Source organism: Python bivittatus, unplaced genomic scaffold (genome assembly GCF_059951505.1).
Source record: "Python bivittatus isolate LINGU-HERP-01145 unplaced genomic scaffold, Pbiv_v1 ctg000220_np1212, whole genome shotgun sequence".
Taxonomy (NCBI): Eukaryota; Metazoa; Chordata; class Lepidosauria; order Squamata; family Pythonidae; genus Python; species Python bivittatus.
In genome coordinates this window covers 21,366,798-21,384,647 of record NW_028277048.1, presented here as the reverse complement: position 1 = coordinate 21,384,647, position 17,850 = coordinate 21,366,798, and the positions used below count along the sequence as shown (strand labels likewise).

The window sequence follows — 17,850 nt, the reverse complement described above, 5'->3', positions numbered from 1 at the left end:
TTTAATTTGAAAAATTTAGTCCAACTGTTTACCTAGAATCACCTGGGGCAAAATATTTTGCATTATATGTAAGAAGCATGACTTACTGCAACCACATAAGGATCTGGAGGAATCAAGTAACTCTTGGAGATTCTTGTAACACCCCCCACAATAAACATCTTACAGCGTGAGAAGCTTCTGCTACTTTTTGCAAATCTATCAGAGGACATACATCATTCTGGAGCATGGAATACTTCAGATAAGTGAAAGTGATCTGGTCTCTGTTGGAAGAGTACACCAATTTGTTGGTGACTTCCTAAGCTGTTTCTGTGCAGAGGCTAAGCCTTTTAGACAAATCCTTCCAGATTCCTCGTGGAGGAAGCTTATAAAGTAAGTAGGTTTCAAACAGTGTAGTGTCAATGTTGGTTATAACAAACACAGGACAGTATATGGATTCTACTTTCTTTTCTCACAGTAGCTGATCAAATTCCTCTGGGATGCTCATAAATATTTCCCAGCAAAAATTTATTGCCTCTGATTTTATTTATTTTATATTTCAAATTTAGATACCGCCCATCTCACAAAAAGTGACTCTGGGCGGTTCACAGTAAAACAGCAATAAATATTAAAATACAATACAAACAATACAAAATACAATAAAAATAGAATAAAAACCAAACACATACAGAAATAATATCTTCCAGGATGTTGATGGTCAGTAAGATGTTAACATATGGGAGTCTCTTCAAGGTGCTAGTGTTACACACGCTGCTCCCAGGTTCGGCTTATGGTCACTCACTCACACACTCACAGCCTGTTGAGGCACACGGATCTTGTCAGCCCCCCTTGCTTTCTACCTGGGTTTCCAGATAGGTGCAGCTGGAGCAGACAGACACACAGCCCTGGTCAACAGCGGGGAAATAATTAGGGATACATACAAATCACTTCCAACCAAACACTGAGGCACGAGAGGTTCTTTGTAATACACAGAGACCCAGTGAATTTAAAGTAACAGCAAAACTTTACTGGTTGCAAGGTACATTTGCTCTTCCTCATACACACACACACTTACCCACGTCCTTCCCAACTAGGCTGCCAGGCACTAGCTAGAGGGACGGAAGCTGCCAAGTCTGGATGACTCAGATGACTCAGACGACTCAGAGTGGGCGGGCTTTGGGACCCCTTTTATCCCCAAAAGGACAAGTTGATGGGATTGGGGTGAGGGCCTCCATGTGCTCAGACCCAACCTCCTCTTTCTGGTTCAAGTCCTTTGTTTTTTCCTTAATTTTCCTTAACGACTTGCTTCCTTCTTATCTACCTCCCTGAAGGGATCTCATAGGTAAGTTTCCTGGCTTTTGTGCTCTCTGCTTACGTGCCTGCTTCATCTTTAGGTTATGGCAGCTTCAGCCTAGTCTCACACTAGCCCCCCCCAGGGTTCGTTGCCCTTTTTTTCGCCCCATGCCAGTTGGCAGAGCCAGGTCTTGACTGCTTTCCAGAAGGATAAGAGAGTTGGGGTCTGCCTCACCTCTGGGGGGAGAGTATTCCATAGGGCGGGGGCCATGGCCAAGAAGGCTTTCTTTCTGGACCCCGCCAGTCGACATTCTTTTGTTGATGGGGTCCGCAGCATATCCTCCCTGCCTACCGGGTGGGACGGGTGGATATAATGGGGGTGAGATGGTCCCTCAGGTAACCAGGTCCCATGACATGTAGGGCTTTAAAGGTGATAACCAACACCTTGAATTGGACCCGTAAGCAAACTGGGACCCAATGCAGCTCATGTAGCAAAGGTGTTACATGTGCCATTCTTGGGGCATCTAAAATTGTCCGTGTGGCTGTGCTTTGAACCAGCTGAAGCTTCTGGATACTTTTCAAGGGTAGCCCCATGTAGAGCGTATTGCAATTGTCTATACAGGAGATGACTAGGGCATGAGTGACTGACTGGAGGGACTCCCGATCCAGATAAGGGCGTAACTGGTTGAGCACGTAATTGAGCAAAGGCCCTCTTCGAGCAGGAGTCGTGAGTCCAGGAGGACCCCCAAGTTACACATCAGGTCTCTCTGGGGTAGTGCAACCCCATCCAGAACCAAAGGTGGTAAAATTCTGGATACAGAGGAGCCCCCAACCCATAGCCACTCCGTCTTACCAGGATTCAGCTGAAGCCTGTTGTTCCACATCCAGACCCCCACAGCCTCCAGGCACTGCGAAAGGGTAGCCACAGCATCACTCAAATCACCTGGGATGGAGATATATAACTGGGTATCATCTGCATATTGATGATACCTCATCCCATGGTGGTGGATGATCTCACCCAGCGGTTTCACGTAGTTGTTAAAAAGGAGCGGGTAAAGTACTGAACCCCACAGCACCCACAAAGGAGGTGGACCTCTCGCTCCCTATCAACCATGACTGGAACCGGCCTTGGAGGAAGGAGGTGAACCAGCACAAAACTGTGCCACCCACCCCCAATTCCCCAAGCCGACCCAAAAGGATACCATGGTTGATGGTATCGAAAGCCGCTGAGAGGTCAAGAAGAGCAAGGATGGATGCACTACCCCCATCCCATTCCCGCCAGAGATCATCCAAGAGTGTGACCAATGCTGTTTCAGTCCCAAATCCAGGCCTGAAACCCGACTGGAAAGGGGCCAGAAAATCCATTTCATCCAGGATCCTCTGAAGCTGCAATGCCACCACCTTCTCAACTACCTTCCCTAAAAAGGGAAGGTAGGAGACTGGACAAAAATTGTCCAGTACGGTGAGATCCAGTGATGGTTTCTTGAGGAGAGGGTGCACCAGCGCTTCTTTAAAGGCCACTGGAAACACTCCCTCTCTCAAGGATGAATTCACCATCGCCTGGAGCCACCCACATGTCACCTCCCAGGCTGCCTTAACCACCCAGAAGGGGCATGGATCTAATTGACAGGTGGTGGCATTTACAGCCTGGAGTATCCTTCCTTTGACCCTGTTGGACTTCCTTAGGTCCAACAGGGTCAAACTGTTCCCAGATAAAAGGGTAAGTACGTACCCCTGGCATCTCCACAGGCCATGGCCCATGCTTGGCATCCAACTGGGAACGTATCCGAGCAATTTTATCCACCAGATGCCCAGAAAACTCCCCGCACGGCCCTGTAGGTGGGTCACTGGGCCCACCTTTCCCAAAAGAGATCGAGAGATCTTAAACAGGGCCGCCAGATTCAATAGAGTGGAGAAATGTTGACATTTTACCGCTCTTACCGCCACAAGGTAGGCCTTAATAGCAGCTCTAGCCTGTGTTCGGTCGGATTCAGTCCTTGTTTTCCTCCAGCGGTGCTCTAGGTGTCTCTTAATCCTTTTCAGAACCCTCAACTCCTCCATAAACCATGGGGAGTATCGGGCTTGATGGGTCAAGAGAGGTCGCACGGGTAAGATCTTGTCCAAGGCCTCAGCCACCTTCCTATTCCAGGTGGTGGCCAGGGCCTCTGCTGGATCGTGCAGCAGATCCTCGGGTATAACCCCCAGCTCCCTCTGGAACCCCATTGGGTCCATCAGTCGCCGGGAGCGGACCAATCAAATGGGTCCTGCCTCCCTGCAGAGGGGGATGGCATAGGAGAATCTCAAGGCCACCAGGGCATGATCAGACCATGACAGGGGGGACAGATGTAATTCCCCCTTCAGATCACATTGCCACTGCTCAGGCAAAAAACCCAAGTCTGCTGTGAGGCCACTGTCAGGTCACGAATAATCTGGGACAGGCCCATGGCTGCCATGGTAACCATGAACTCCCGGGCTGCCTCCAAGGCACGTCCCAGGGATGGCAGATTAAAATCCCCCAGAACCATAAGTCTGGGGAACTCCACCGCCAGCCCCAAGACTGCCTCCAGCAGCTCAGGCAGGGAGGTTGCCATGCAGCAGGGAGGCTGGTACAGAAGCAACAGTCCCAACTGTTCTCATGAACCCAGCTTTAGGAACAGGGTCTCACAACTGGCCACTCATGGAGCAGCACCCCTGAAGGCCACAAGAGAGTCCCGAATGACAACCGCTATCCCTCTTCCCCTGCCCTGGAGTCTCGGCTGGTGCCAAACTTGACAAAATTCTAATATGTCACAATAAGTTAGCCATTTATGTTTACTTATCATTTCTCTTCTATAAAATGTTTCTTGTGCTGGGGGCCACAAACATGTTTTCGGGCACAACCTGGGTCTGTATCTATTCCATATTCTCAGTATGGCACATCTAATAAAATGATTTTTAAAATCTACATTAATCTGAGCTTTGTAATACCACAGATACCCAGGGCACCCAAATCTCAGGTCCTGTTCTTCTAACTCCAAAAGCCTTCTATTTCTCAGCAACATCCACTCTTTAATCTAAACTAAAAAACAAGCTGCAAAGTATAATTTCAAGCCCTAGGAAGCACTTCTGAAAAACTTTGCCAAGAAAACTGCAGGGACTAATCCCGGTAGTCACCAGGAGTGAAAAACTGAATCAAATGAACTATTTATATATAATCTAAATCAATTCTTTCTCAAAATAGGATGTTATTTCTTTAATTTATTTATTTTACTGGACATATAGGCTATTCCAATCACAAACAAATCCATGCCAAAGCAACTATAAAATGCCAAATTTATACTGTTGCACCTTAGGAAGATCGTTACCTGAGGAGCAGTTTGATTAACAATTTCTGAGATCTCAGTTGTATGCCCACCAGTCATCAGTTTCTTATGATTGTTGCCTAAAAGAAGAAGGAAGTACTGAATCAGGCTTTTCAACCTTAAAAGCAGGCCAAGATTGGTAAATGTGTAAGCACAGTGTTTCCCAATGTAGGAGTTCATTCAATCATAATAATAAAACCTAATTCTGGCTTATCAGTGTGTAGACTTGCTGACATTTACTCCCCAAAACATGGATATTTTTACATGTTTACACTCTCCTTTCAGTTGAACCTATAACTACTCTGCAGATGATACAATCAGCTTAAAACAAACTCCAGACAGCTGTGCATTCTAATCATCTTGCTCAGGGAGTGGAAACCACAGGTGTAAATAGACAGGCATACCATGTAAAGTGATTGAAAACTGAAATATCTACTACAGAATGGATACTGACATTAAAAATAAGTTATTAAAAACATCTCTGTGCCATCTTTTAAGCCACAGGATCTTCCCATTCCACGGGAAGTGAGATCAGAGATTTGATTCCCATTTTTACTTCCAGCCCCACAATCTCAACTCAGGAACCAGGTTACTGGGCACTCTGGGCTCAGGATGATGCTATTGAATGCCAGGTCTGACTGCAGTAAAACCAGCCTCACCACAGAACTGGCATGTATTATTATGGAGGACCACATTGATGACCTTGGAAAAGCTATCCAGAGACAGGTACAAAAACCTGTAGAAAAATATGGTTTGATCTCAAGAAACAAAGAAAATATTAGAAAGAAACTTAGCATGGCTCTGCCCTAACTCCCTGGGATGTAAGAATGAGAGAAGGAAAAATGCATTCAGGCTTTCAAGATTCTGTTACTACAGCCAGTGTCAACATAATTGACATCATTCCAATCAAACCTGTGGAGTCATTTTCCTGGTCTGGTCTATCTCAAAGGGTTCACAATACTAAGACTTGCCTAAAGAGTCTCTCCAGCCTGGTTCCATTTCTTGCAGGAGAGAGGACATGTTATGACAATTGTATACTGTAAGACAGTAGCTGTTGTGAAAAGCACTCTTCCACAGGTGACCAGATGTGGTCTGGTTCTGCAGGATTTTTCCATCCATATCATGGACAGAACACTTCCTCACGACAATGGTGTTAACTGAAGCCATCAATCTCTGCAGGAAGGAGGAACTTATTAAGGAGGTCCACCCCAAGCATCTAATGATCCAGCAGATTTCCTGCTGGGGCTTGGAAAATTTCTCAGCAATTTGGAAGATGTTGCTGTGGGGTACCTTGCTGACCACTGGAATACAGAAGCAATTAGGGCACCCAACAGGATTGCCCCTGACCAGTCTCTCCTCATCCGCTGATCCCATGCAGTTCTTTGGTTTACTGAAGAGCTCCATGAAATGAAGTAGGTGAACAGATGTCTGAAGTGATGCTGGCATAAAACAAAAAGCAAGTGCAGCCTGACTAGATTAAGAGCCCAGATGCAAGCTTATTCTGGGGCAATAAAGGTGATGAAATATAACTACCTTTCTGTCCTTACTGCATCTGCAGAATGCCAACGGGCTGCACTATTCAAGGTGTCCATGAACCTTTCGGAGAAGGATCAGCCAGAAAATTCAGTAAGTTGAGATTGCCTGGTCGGACCATTTCATGGATAACCAGATGGATAGGATCTACTGAGATGATAAAGATGACATTCAGTAGTGCTACTTGGGAGGCTTTTGAACCTGTGGACTGTGAAGAACTGCACAGAATCCACTGTGCTAGTTTAGCTCCATCACTTGTGGCTTGGCCTCCTGCCCCACCTAGCTAATTAAAGCAGACAGTAGTAGTGAGAATGAGGTGTAGTTGTAGTTGTAGTTGCAGAGCACTCTGGAGGATCTAGATTATCTGGACCTTTGGCAGTCTGTGGTCAGAGCTGGTAATGGGATGGAAATTACACTGGTTGTGCTCATGGATGACCAATGGCAGGGCATGGAGCTGTTCATAAAATTGCTGGGAGTCAAGACTGACTCATATGCTCTCCCCCCAAATCCCAGTAAACATACAGATGATTGCAGTGTTTATTTTTTGATTATTGAATTGCTTCATATGCTGCAAGAGAGTGATGGCATCAGGCCACTTCCAATACAATTTCTGCTGAGGAGTGCCTTTTTCAAAATGATCTCATAAATGCCTGGATATGTGGCAATTTTATGTGGGGTTGCCAGGATTCTACTGAAATTATTATTTTTTAATTGATCTCTGGGGCTGGCAGCTTGAGAAAATTAAAAAGATAGGCTAGAAGCAATTTAAATGAGTCAAACAGAACATCCACTTCTGATTAAATTCACAAATGGCATTAAATCAAGATTTGCTTGAGTATAGTTTATTCAATAAGCTACAACTGGCTGTGTTCAGCAGTATTCTCTTTAATTCAGATTTATAAATTTATAAGTATTTTCTAATCTTTGAAAGATATGTGATATGGATAGAATAGTTTATAAACACTTTGTTGTTTTTCTCTTTTTCTCTAGTTTGTTTTGGATTTTATCTGCTTTCCTTTTGTTTCTTCTTCTCGTGTGTGTGTGTTGTAAAACTTGTTAAAATAAATTTAAAAGCAACAACTGGTAGGTTCACCCATAATGGCAAGTCTGTACACATGGTATGTAACTCATAGGGTGGGTTTATACTATACACTAAGCCATAAATAAAGGTTTGCAAAGTATTCATGATTCTCAATTCAAAAGCATGCTAGTTCAAGACAAACAAATCACATAATGGTTTAGCGGGTTGCAGGAACCTAGGCTGCATCTATAGGGAACAGGCTGTAGACCTGCCATTTTGCTTTACCATTCTAGAGAGTTCAGAAGCCCAGTCTCTCCCCCCACCCTCAACTTGCAATATCCAAGCTATCCAATAATGAATGCAATGCAAGTGAAGGAACAGGCAGAATACAGTTGTTGCATCCCACCAACTCTTCTTTAAGGACAAGCCTTTCAATGGCCTTGTTGTCTAGTATTACAAACCTTGTTTTTGTTTTTATCAAGTTCGGAAAAGCACCCATAGCTTGGGGAAGATAAGATTCCAGAGCCAGTTTTCCTCCTACTGTTCTGAATCCTTATTCTGCTTTCAGTTTAGACACCAAAGGTGGGTTGTCTCCATCCCTGTTATAAATTCTTTTCCTTGAAGGAAAGTGACAGAAGACCATCATCCTCACAAGCATGAGTTACTGATTTGGAACAGAACTTCTCACCAGCTTCTTGTCTTCTTGTTCCCCAGGTTGATCACAAACTGAACTCATTTCCCTGGCCCATACTCATCAACTAGGGCAAAATCTGAGGAAATTATTATTCCCAAATGACAACTAACTATGGCTTAGATCAGTGGTTCTCAAGGTAGGCCATATTTCTAAGCAATCAGAGTAAATTTCTGAGGGGGCCACCCAAACTTAACTGCCAGGCATATAATCAATTGATCATTTTCCTCACATCTCACTATCTGTGCTAATCTCAGCAGCATAAATATTGAAAATTACTACACCTTACAATAAATAAAAGTAACAGTGAGGGGGCCCCAGAAGTAAATGAAGCTCAGAATTGGGCCATGAGCAAGAAAAGGCTGAGAACCTCTGGCTTAGACGATTGCACTGCCATTTAGCCTTTGTGTGGGTGTGTATGGTAAAACAGAGCTATGACACCATTCAGAAAAGCCTTAGGGCATACCCAGCAACTTAATCAGAAAGATGATCAAATATAAACACAACCAAGCCCATGTCCTTGAGAATATAAATAAAAGAATAAATCTTAAAACCTAGAGATCACAAGTCCACCTGCCTCTGCTTCAGACTGTGCCCTCTTTTTCTCTGTGCCTTTCTGCACCTCTGTTCTTCAGCTCCACATCAACTAAAATGTCTCACCGAGCCAACATCAAGATTCAGAGGAGAGGCTTCAGTAACTCATCTGCCATCCTACCAAATTTGTGTCATGCCAACTGGAGCTCACAAAGTGCATGCAGAGGTGGAAGATGTGGCATTGGCGGTGCTGGCTGGGGACGGGCCGGTGGGGCTGGTTTTGGCAGCCAAAGCCTTTATGGTCTTGGTGGATTCAGGAGGATCTCAGTTGGAGGCAGTTATGGCAGTGGCATCGGTGGTGCCTATGGCTATGGTGGTGGAGCCTATAATGGCTACACTGTTGGCGGTGGTATTGGTGGAGGCTATGGGCTAGTTGGACCTAGTTTTGGTGGTGGGAGAGCTGGCCCTGGCTTCCCTGTTTGTCCACCTGGCGGAATCCAAAAAGTGACCATCAATCCCCACCTGCTGGAGCCTCTCAACCTGGAGATTGACCCCACCATCGAGAAAGTCCGTAAAGAAGAGGGAGAGCAGATCAAGACCCTCAACAACAAGTTTGCCTCCTTCATTGACAAGGTGAGAATAAAGTAAATTTTTTCCTTGATATTTCAGGGTGCAATGAACTGGGGAAGAGCTCAAGATCCTTCCTCCAGCTCCTCTTGCAATTTTTGCTCATGTCATCATGGTTGTTATTTATCACTGGCTGGCACCAGCTAGATGAAGATTACAGACCTGCCAACGTTTTCCTGGCCTTGCTTTTATTCTTGCAACAGCAACCTGACAAGAGAAATGCTGTAGGGATTTTTTTTCCTGTTGCAGAAACAGAGATTGGAAAAGTTTCTAAAGCTAAGATCATATTTTCTCTCAAATGAATCTCAGTAGGTCAACAGAGTTTCTCACTAAACAGTAGTGATGGGAAAAATGAGAGCTAACAGAATGGCTTCATCTTTATAATTTATACCTAAATTGTATTCTTAAGGATAGTGGAATTTGAAGTCCATCAAACTGCTTTGGCACACATGATTATGACCCTTTCTCCTAAAGATATAGAACATGTAGATATGATGTAATTGGAGGAGGAACTGAGTGTTGATGAGGAATATGAGATATGAAGAGGCAGGTATCACATTCCAAGTGCACACAGGATGAGGCTTGAGAGGTTATACACCATCAAGCTAAGGTTGACTCTTAGCAACTACATACAAAGATTTTCTCCCAGTTGAACTGTCCCTAACCTGATCCTTCAGATCTTCCAATGGGTGTATCCATCACCACTCTAACTGAATCCATATACCATATTTTTCCGACTATAAGACAATACTTTTTTCTAAAATCCTTACCCTAAAAATTGAAGGGCGTCTTATTCAAGGAAGTCAGCCGAGAATCGCACGGTTGCAAAATTGCCCATACTTTGTGTCTGCAGAGAGGCTTCCTCCTATTGCTAGCCTCCAGTCACGAGTGAAATAGCTTGTCTCCCAAACAGATTTCCTCCAATCATGAGCCTGATGTAACTGACGTCAGCTGATGCTGAACAAACCAATTAGAGGAAGGCTGTTTGCAGAGACAAGCTATCGGCAGTTTCACTCGTGCTTGAATGTAATCAGTTATGCAGAAGAGCCTGGAAATAGAGCTGCAGAGAGACGGTTTGGACCTCCTCCCACCGAGTGTATCAGGTAAATGTTAACTAATTACTAAATAAAAATGTGTTCTGCACTATCTTTAAAATATTGATTTCTTAATTTTGGGTTGGAAAAGTGGGGGTCGTCTTGTACATGGGGGTATCTTATTGTCGGAAAAATACGGTACTTGGCTGCTGGTCATCCTCTTCTCTTTCCCTTCACCTTTCCCAACATTACAGCCTTCTCCAGAGAGCTGGGTCTTTGCATAATGTGTCCAAAGTAGGAAAATTTCAGCCTGGTTATTTGTCTCTTGAATGAAAAATTTCGGTTGATTCATTTGATGATCCATTGGTTTGTTTTCTTAGCTGTCCATGGTATTTTCAGGAGTTTTCTCCAATACCAAATTTCAAAAGGGGCAATACACTTTTTCTATCTTTCTTCAAAGTCCAATTTTTGCCTCAAGAGTGTTGCATGGAATACCATGGCTTGCACTAATGTGATCTTTGTAGGTATAGACGTAATACAGCTACTGAATAACAATTCCAAGCCCTTCATGGCTACTCTACCAATTACTAGTCTGCAGCGTATTTCTTGACTTTATTGATGGTTGATTCTAAGAGGTAGAAGCTATCCACTACTTTACTATCCTCACTGGGACTTTAAGGCTACTTCTGGAACCAGTTTTATTCATTTGGCCATCATTATATTTCATTTTAGTCCCATTTTTTACTGTGCTCCTTGACATTTCTTAAGATATTGGAGATCCTTTGCATTTTTGGCCATCTGAGAAGCGTCATCAGCATAGCATATGTTATTGATGTTTCTTCCTCCAGTTTTAAAACCATGCTCATCTTCGTCCAATCCAGCTTCCCTTAATATATAGCAGCAAAAACCCAGGATATTAAAGAGAGAAAGTGTTGCTTTTACTTTATAATATGCTCAAGGACAAATCAAGATAAACTGAGAAACATTCCAGCAGATTTGTCTTGTTAATTCCTCACCACCACCAAATCTGACTCTTTCTGCTTCCAGGTGCGTTTCCTTGAACAACAGAATAAAGTGCTGGAAACAAAATGGGCTCTGCTCCAGGAACAGGGCCAGAAAACCGTGAAGAGTAACACTGAGTCACTTTTTGATGCTTACATTAACGATCTCAGGAAACAGCAGAATGACCTGGAGAATGAGAAAGTAAGGCTGGATGGAGAACTAAATAACACCCAAAAGCTTGTTGAGGACTACAAGAGCAAGTAAGGCTTCCAGACCTTCAGCTTTGCTCCCTCTTTTATGTATGCGTGCCATCAAGTTAGGCTTTTTTACTTCTGGCGGCTGCCAGGACTGGTCCCTGCAGTTTTCCTGGCAAGGTTTTTCAGAAGTGGTTTGCCATTGCCTGCTTCCTAGCGGTGAGAGAGAGGGATGGGCCCGAGGCCACCGAGCTGGCTTTTTGCCCAAGATGGGACTAGGACTCCCAGTCTCCCGGTTTCTAGCCTGATGCCTTAACCACTACACCAAGCTGCCTCTTAAGGCTTCCAGCCCTTCACCTTTCCTCCAAATTTCATACCCTTTGCTTATACTGCGGCTAATGCTACGATCTCACACAGCCAGCTCGTGGCTCTGGTAAAGTCAAATGCCCAGAAGTGCTTTACCAGCTAGGTGCTCTGCGGAAATGTGGATTTCAGCTTCAGCCACATTTGAGAATCACCTCTGGGATATCGTCAGACTTTTTCAAAAAGCCTTTAAGCAGTACAGCAACTTTACTAGATTTCTCTAAGCAGACGCTCTTTTTCTCCTCCCCTGGCCCGAATAGGTATGAAGATGAGGTCAATAAGCGTACCGGAGCAGAGAATGACTTTGTAATCCTCAAGAAGGTGAGAGGCTGTATGCCGTGTAGCTATCTTGCTATGATGTTAAAAGGTGGGACCATCTCAGAAACAAGTACATTTACCTCAAACAGGGCATTTGTGTGTGTATACTGTATATATTTTTATACCAAATAAAAATAATCAGGAATTAATAACTGATTAATAACCCTGCAGTTCTTTCACTTCTCACCATTAAATTCAGTGTCTCTTTTTTAGGAAGTGGATGCTGCTTACATGGCCAAGACAGACCTAGAAGCTAATCTACAAGCTTTAATGGATGAGATTGATTTCCTCAAGGTCCTATATGACATGGTAAGAATCAATATTATTTTCTTTGAATTCTGTTCTATCGCATGAATATATGGACTGCCAGAAACAGCTATTCATCTATCTTCCTGAATTAGTTTCAGTGTGGGAACACCCTCCCCCAACACTGGATAACATGTTGCCACAATGATGTTAAAACAGAATTTTGTAGCATCTTTTATTCTAAACTGGGATGGATGGATGGATGGATGGATGGATGGAAGGAAGGAAGGAAGGAAGGAAGGAAGGAAGGAAGGAAGGAAGGAAGATTCAATTGTATTTTCCATCAAAAACCTGAAAGTAATTTGGGAAGCAAAAGGAAGTATGCAGAATGAACAACCCTGCCAATTTCCATTCTTACCTAACAGAAAGGTTTGCACGCTGTAAATTTTGAATTGGGCATTTGCCAAAGATCAATCATTTCATGTAGGTAGTCATCATTTAGTGACTGCCTCATACAGTGACTGTTTGCAATTACGATCCTGATGAAAAAGTAACTTTGCGACCAATCCTTGCATTTATGACCTTCGCAGGTCTCTAAAGCAAAGAAAAGATGAAGTAAGATCGTAAGCGTAGTCACAGTTTCACTTAATGAACACTTCACTTAATGATCGAGTTGCCAGTCCCATCTGTGGTCGCTAAACAAGGACTACCTGCATAATATATTTTCTGAGTGGACTATTGCTGTGTCATGTACAGGAGCTCACAGAACTACAGACGCAAATCTCTGAAACTTCTGTGATTTTGTCCATGGACAACAATCGCAACCTGGACCTCAACAGCATCATTGATGAAGTCAAAGCCCAGTATGAAGAGATTGCAAAGAGAAGCAGGGCTGAGGCTGAAGCGTGGTACCAAAGCAAGGTAAATCATCATCAAGAAAGTCGAGTGGCTTACACTGGACTAGCTGTAAGAGGCAGCCCAATTGTTTCTTCTAAAATTGGAATTAGCCAAGCCAAGCCAAGCCAAGAGGGGGGACATTACCTCTTCTTCTTTCTGATTTTCCCACCAACCATTCACTGCAAATCCCTTACTAGTCAGGGAAGCAGCACCCCACGCTGGCCTTGGAGAACAGAAGGGAGGAAAATCTGATTCCCCACTAGTTCCTTTTCAGTTTGTTGCAGTGCTTACCTGCCTGTTGCACTTTTGGAAACGTACTTTCCCCAAAGGGGATTACAGTAAAAGTGTATACGCAGCTTTCCCAGCCTGGTGTACTCAAGTGCAACCTCTCTACTTCTCAGCTAGCATTGCCAGTGACCTGTGGGCTGGGAGTGATAAGATTTGCAACTCAAAGCCCCTTGAAGCACCAGACTGAGAAAGGCTGGTACGCAAACAGATATATGCACGCTCACAAAGGAATAAAACTGATTCACTCAAATAATTAAACTGCAGTAGCTACTTTCCTCCTTTTTTTTTTTTTTTTTTTTTAGTACGAAGAACTCCAGAATACTGCTGGAAGACACAGTGATGATCTTCGCAACACCAAGCATGAGATTTCAGATCTTAACCGACAAGTCCAGAGACTCAAGGCTGAAATTGAAAGTGTGAAGAAGCAGGTAGGTTATTGCATTCTCCCAAAGTTATCATCATACTGTGGTACTGTTCAGCCACGTTTCTGGCCTGAAAGAACATCAGTGTTAGGATATTAACGTTCCCATTCTTTTCTGTAGTGCAGATTATTCCCCAGTTGAAATACTTTACTTTTTGACCTTAATATAGTGCTACTTTTTACATATATTTAACCTCAGTATCAGCGATACATATATATATATGAAAGAGTAGTACAAACCCATAGTCAATCCACACAATAGTACACACAAACCAGTCAATCCTGAAAGAAATCAACCCTGAGTGCTCATTGGAAGGATTGATAATGAAGCTCAAGCTCAGATACTTGGGTCACCTGATGCGAAAAGAGGACTCTCTGGAAAAGACCCTGAAGCTGGGAAAGATTGAAGGCAAAAGGAGAAGGGGATGGCAGAGGATGAGATGGTTAGATAGCATCACTGAAGCAATGAGCATGAAACTGAGCAAACTCAGGGAGGCAGTGAAGGACAGGAAGGCCTGGCGCGATGTGGTTCATGGGGTTACAAAGAGTCCGACACGACTTAATGACTGAACAACAACAGTACACATTCACAGACAATCTTTACATTACCTGCCTGCAAAACTAAGTACAGCACAGCATCTATGGTGCCCATCCACGTAACTTTCCCATAACCAATTCTTCTTTTACAATCAGCTGTAACTCACCTGGCCAGCGTACAGCTGCAAGCAGTCATCTTCTCCCTGGTCTCTGTACTTCTCCTTTCCTTTCAATTATCCATTTACACCACACCCCATCCTGTCTCAGCAAAGAGCAGCAGCAACATGGCTCATCCTACTACTGCACTAACTAGCCTAGAAAAATGTTGGGAGAAACACAATCCCATCACTAGTCACGAAACAACAGACCAATTGCTGCACACGGGACACTGAAAATGTTCCATTTCGCCGCAAGCTCGAATCCTCGAAATGGCTCTTCCAAAGTTGGAATATTTTGCACATAGCCGTATGATTTCCTTAATACCATCCGCGCTTATGATGTTTGTAACAGGTGGCCCTTGGCACTCGGGGAGTGGTCTCAGAGATCCAGCAAAACACCACGGATGGTCTCGGCCCAATATAAGCTGTCCAACCCTGCTTATGGGATAATATATCTGAAGATCTCTTTGGTCTGTTCTAAGGGGAAGATCTACACTAATCTCTCTTTCCTTCCTCCTGTAAGTGTGCCAAACTACAGGCAGCTATTGCTGAAGCGGAAGACCGTGGTGAACTGGCGCTCAAAGACGCAAGGCAGAAACTGGCTGAACTTGAGGATGCCCTTCAGAAAGCCAAGCAAGACATGGCCAAACAACTCAAGGAGTACCAACATCTGCTGAATTTGAAGCTCACCCTGGATATTGAGATTGCCACCTACAGAAAGCTTCTGGAAGGAGAAGAATTTCGGTCAGTGACAGCCTATCTACGTAGAACTGCACAGGTCTCGACCTTATCACTGTGCAAGTCTTTGTACTCAAAGTCTATCCTTTTACTATTATTACTTGAATAGTGAAATAATATGCAGGGTATATAACCTGTGGCCTCCGGAGGCCTTGCGTTCAGCCCTCAAACTCCCTCAGAAAATTCCATACCCACCAACATCTACTTCTGAGGGCATAGGGAGACTCTTTCCCTTGAAGTCCATCCTTTGTATCCTTCAGCTTCCTGGGGACTTGAAGACTTTGCAATTGGAACAATAGTCATAGAACACTGGTTTTCTTTCAATCAGCTCCAGATGTTTAGAACGTGCTTCAATTTTTACCCATCTTTTGTTTCTTGATAGGTTGGCTAATGATGCAGCAGACGCAGTGAACATCTGTAAGTATAGTGAAGAATATTCATATTCGAGGACCATTGCTTTGCAGTGGCATTTAAGGGGCTATGGGGTAAAAATCCTGTCTTCTATTTGCCCCTTGGAGAATGCCATAGGACAGAATTCAACCGTTTTTTCAGGCTTCAACATGCAATGCTCTAGGAGCCCTGATCCATCACCAAATCTCATAAGATGTTAGGAATTTCATGCTGAGATTTCATATGACTTTGGAATTATTGCATGTCGTCTCAAACAAGATCATCATATTCTCTCACTTGATCTTCGGCACCATCGAGAATAACGGGTTTTTAAAAGCATTTCATTTTGAAGGAAAAATTGAAGGCCCCACTTTAGGGCCGAGGGGTGGCAGATGTCTTGACTGACCCCACAGTGCTAACCCTTCCTGTAATTTCCACGAGGTAGCTGCCTTCCTTTGGACCAACTGCTTAGGGCCTTCTCTAAGCCCGTCTCTTCTTTTCGCAGCTGTTATCTCTTCCAACATTTCACGAGGAGCTGTTGCTGGCAGCGCTCTTGGCTATGGAAGTGGCCTTAGCCTGGGCGGAGGTAGCTGTTTTGCAGTAGGAGGCGGCACCAGCATCGGAGGGGCGGACCTTGGAGATGGAAGCTGCTCTAGCACAAAGTTGGTCTCCTCTCCGGAGACAAGTTACATAAGCTAAAGTTCCCATCCCTTGTACTTTTGAAAATGAAACATGTGAACCGTGACTCGCCTGGACCTCTCTCTGTGCAGTATTCATACATCTCTCTTTTGCTCTGGGTTCAGCTTTTGTAAAACAGGCCATTTCTTTGACTGTATGTAGAGAGCGTTCTGCGTTGCAAATGATCCAGACTGTACAGCACACAGGCTTGTGTTCTTATTTTTCCTTCTTTCATCCAAGTCAGATTTCTATATTTTGCAGAGTTTGCATAAACTAGATAACCTTCTCTTTCGTTTTTGATGCTTGAAACCCGTAGTTTGAAACCCGGCTTTACTTTTCGGTGTGTGTATCCAATAAAATGCACGTTATAATTTATAAAAACATCTAGCTGTTTCATATACCTAAGATAAACATCAATATGAGTCAATGCATTAAAAAAAAAGTCTTAGCACTATTGCCATGTTGTCAGGATGCAAGCTAGAATCATAACGATACTGCAGATGGCTGAGTTCTGATACCTATGATCTTCAAGGTAATATATTTTGGGAAGATCTAAACAAGCGTCTTCTTAGACTTGGCCAGTTCTTGGCCATCAGAAGCCTTTTTTTTTTTTTTGATGCCTTCAAAGTTGACTCCTGGCAACTGCCTGCACTCTTCTTAGCACTATTTCAGAAGTGTTTTGCCCGTGCCTCCTTCCTAGGGCTGAGAGGGGGACTGGCCTAGGGTCACCCAGTTGGCGTTGTGCCTAAGGCAGGAGCAGAATTTACAGTCTCCCGTCTTCTAGTCTGGCGCCCTAAGCACTATGCCAAACTGGTTCTTGGAAAACTAGCATTACTGGTTTTTAATTTGAAAAATTTAGTCCAGCTGTTTACCTAGAATCACCTGGGGCAAAATATTTTGCATTATATGTAAGATGCATGACCTACTGCAACCACATAAGGATCTGGAGGAATCAAGTAACTCTTGGAGATTCTTGTAACACCCCCCACACACACACAATAAACATCTTACAGTGTGAGAAGCTTCTGCTACTTTTTGCAAATCTATCAGAGGACATACATCATTCTGGAGCATGGAATACTTCAGATAAGTGAAAGTGATCTGCTCTCTGTTGGAAGAGTGCACCAATTTGTTGGTGACTTCCTAAGCTGTTTCTGTGCAGAGGCTAAGCCTTTTAGACAAACCCTTCCAGATTCCTCGTGGAGGAAGCTTATAAAGCAAGTAGGTTTCAAACAGTGTAGTGTCAATGTTGGTTATAACAAACACAGGACAGTATATGGATTCTACTTTCTTTTCTCACAGTAGCTGATCAAATTCCTCTGGGATGCCTGCAGAGCATATTTCCCTGCAAAAATTTATTGCCTTTGATTTTGGAGCTAATTTACAGCCACCAATTACTAATGATACTTTTGTAATCTATGGATTTGTCTAATCCCCTTTTCAAAGTTCATTATACAATCAATTCTATAACATAACTGTTTTGTTTGAAAAAGTTCAAAAATGAGAGAATGCTTTTTTTCTTTCCCATCTATTTTCTCCAGATAACATGTAAGTATAGCTTTCTTGCCTT

At 43.6% G+C, this 17,850-nt stretch overlaps 2 protein-coding genes across 3 annotated transcripts in view; one reads left to right on the top strand and one right to left on the bottom strand.

The window, feature by feature from the left end:
• Nucleotides 1–497: 497 nt before the first annotated feature.
• The window catches only part of ETAA1 (ETAA1 activator of ATR kinase), a 35,374-nt gene continuing 18,021 nt past the window's right edge, over nucleotides 498–17,850 (bottom strand). The window contains exons 7-8 of one of the 2 annotated variants that reach the window (XR_015795692.1): nucleotides 4,614–4,690; nucleotides 498–2,212 (exon numbers count right to left, since the gene is read on the bottom strand). The gene's annotated coding sequence lies outside the window, so the exon portion shown is untranslated. Of the gene's footprint in view, nucleotides 2,213–4,183; nucleotides 4,691–17,850 lie in introns of those variants that run through there. The other variant, XM_088138092.1, reaches the window with a different exon arrangement.
• Nucleotides 6,056–16,480, top strand: LOC148216293 (keratin, type II cytoskeletal 6B-like). Its single transcript, XM_088138090.1, has 9 exons — nucleotides 6,056–9,022; nucleotides 11,098–11,312; nucleotides 11,870–11,930; nucleotides 12,141–12,236; nucleotides 12,930–13,094; nucleotides 13,661–13,786; nucleotides 14,998–15,218; nucleotides 15,595–15,629; nucleotides 16,108–16,480. The coding sequence occupies exons 1-9, from the start codon at nucleotides 8,507–8,509 to the stop codon at nucleotides 16,299–16,301; spliced, it is 1,629 nt and encodes a 542-aa protein (XP_087994216.1). The 5' UTR covers nucleotides 6,056–8,506; the 3' UTR covers nucleotides 16,302–16,480.

Bases quoted from the DNA above. Each gene is read 5' to 3' on its own strand.
- LOC148216293 (XM_088138090.1), top strand. From the start codon at position 8,507: ATGTCTCACCGAGCCAACATCAAGATTCAGAGGAGAGGCTTCAGTAAC. The intron at 11,931-12,140 runs GTGAGAGGCTGT...TCTCTTTTTTAG, and splicing joins ACTTTGTAATCCTCAAGAAG to GAAGTGGATGCTGCTTACAT. The intron at 15,630-16,107 runs GTAAGTATAGTG...TTCTTTTCGCAG, and splicing joins AGCAGACGCAGTGAACATCT to CTGTTATCTCTTCCAACATT.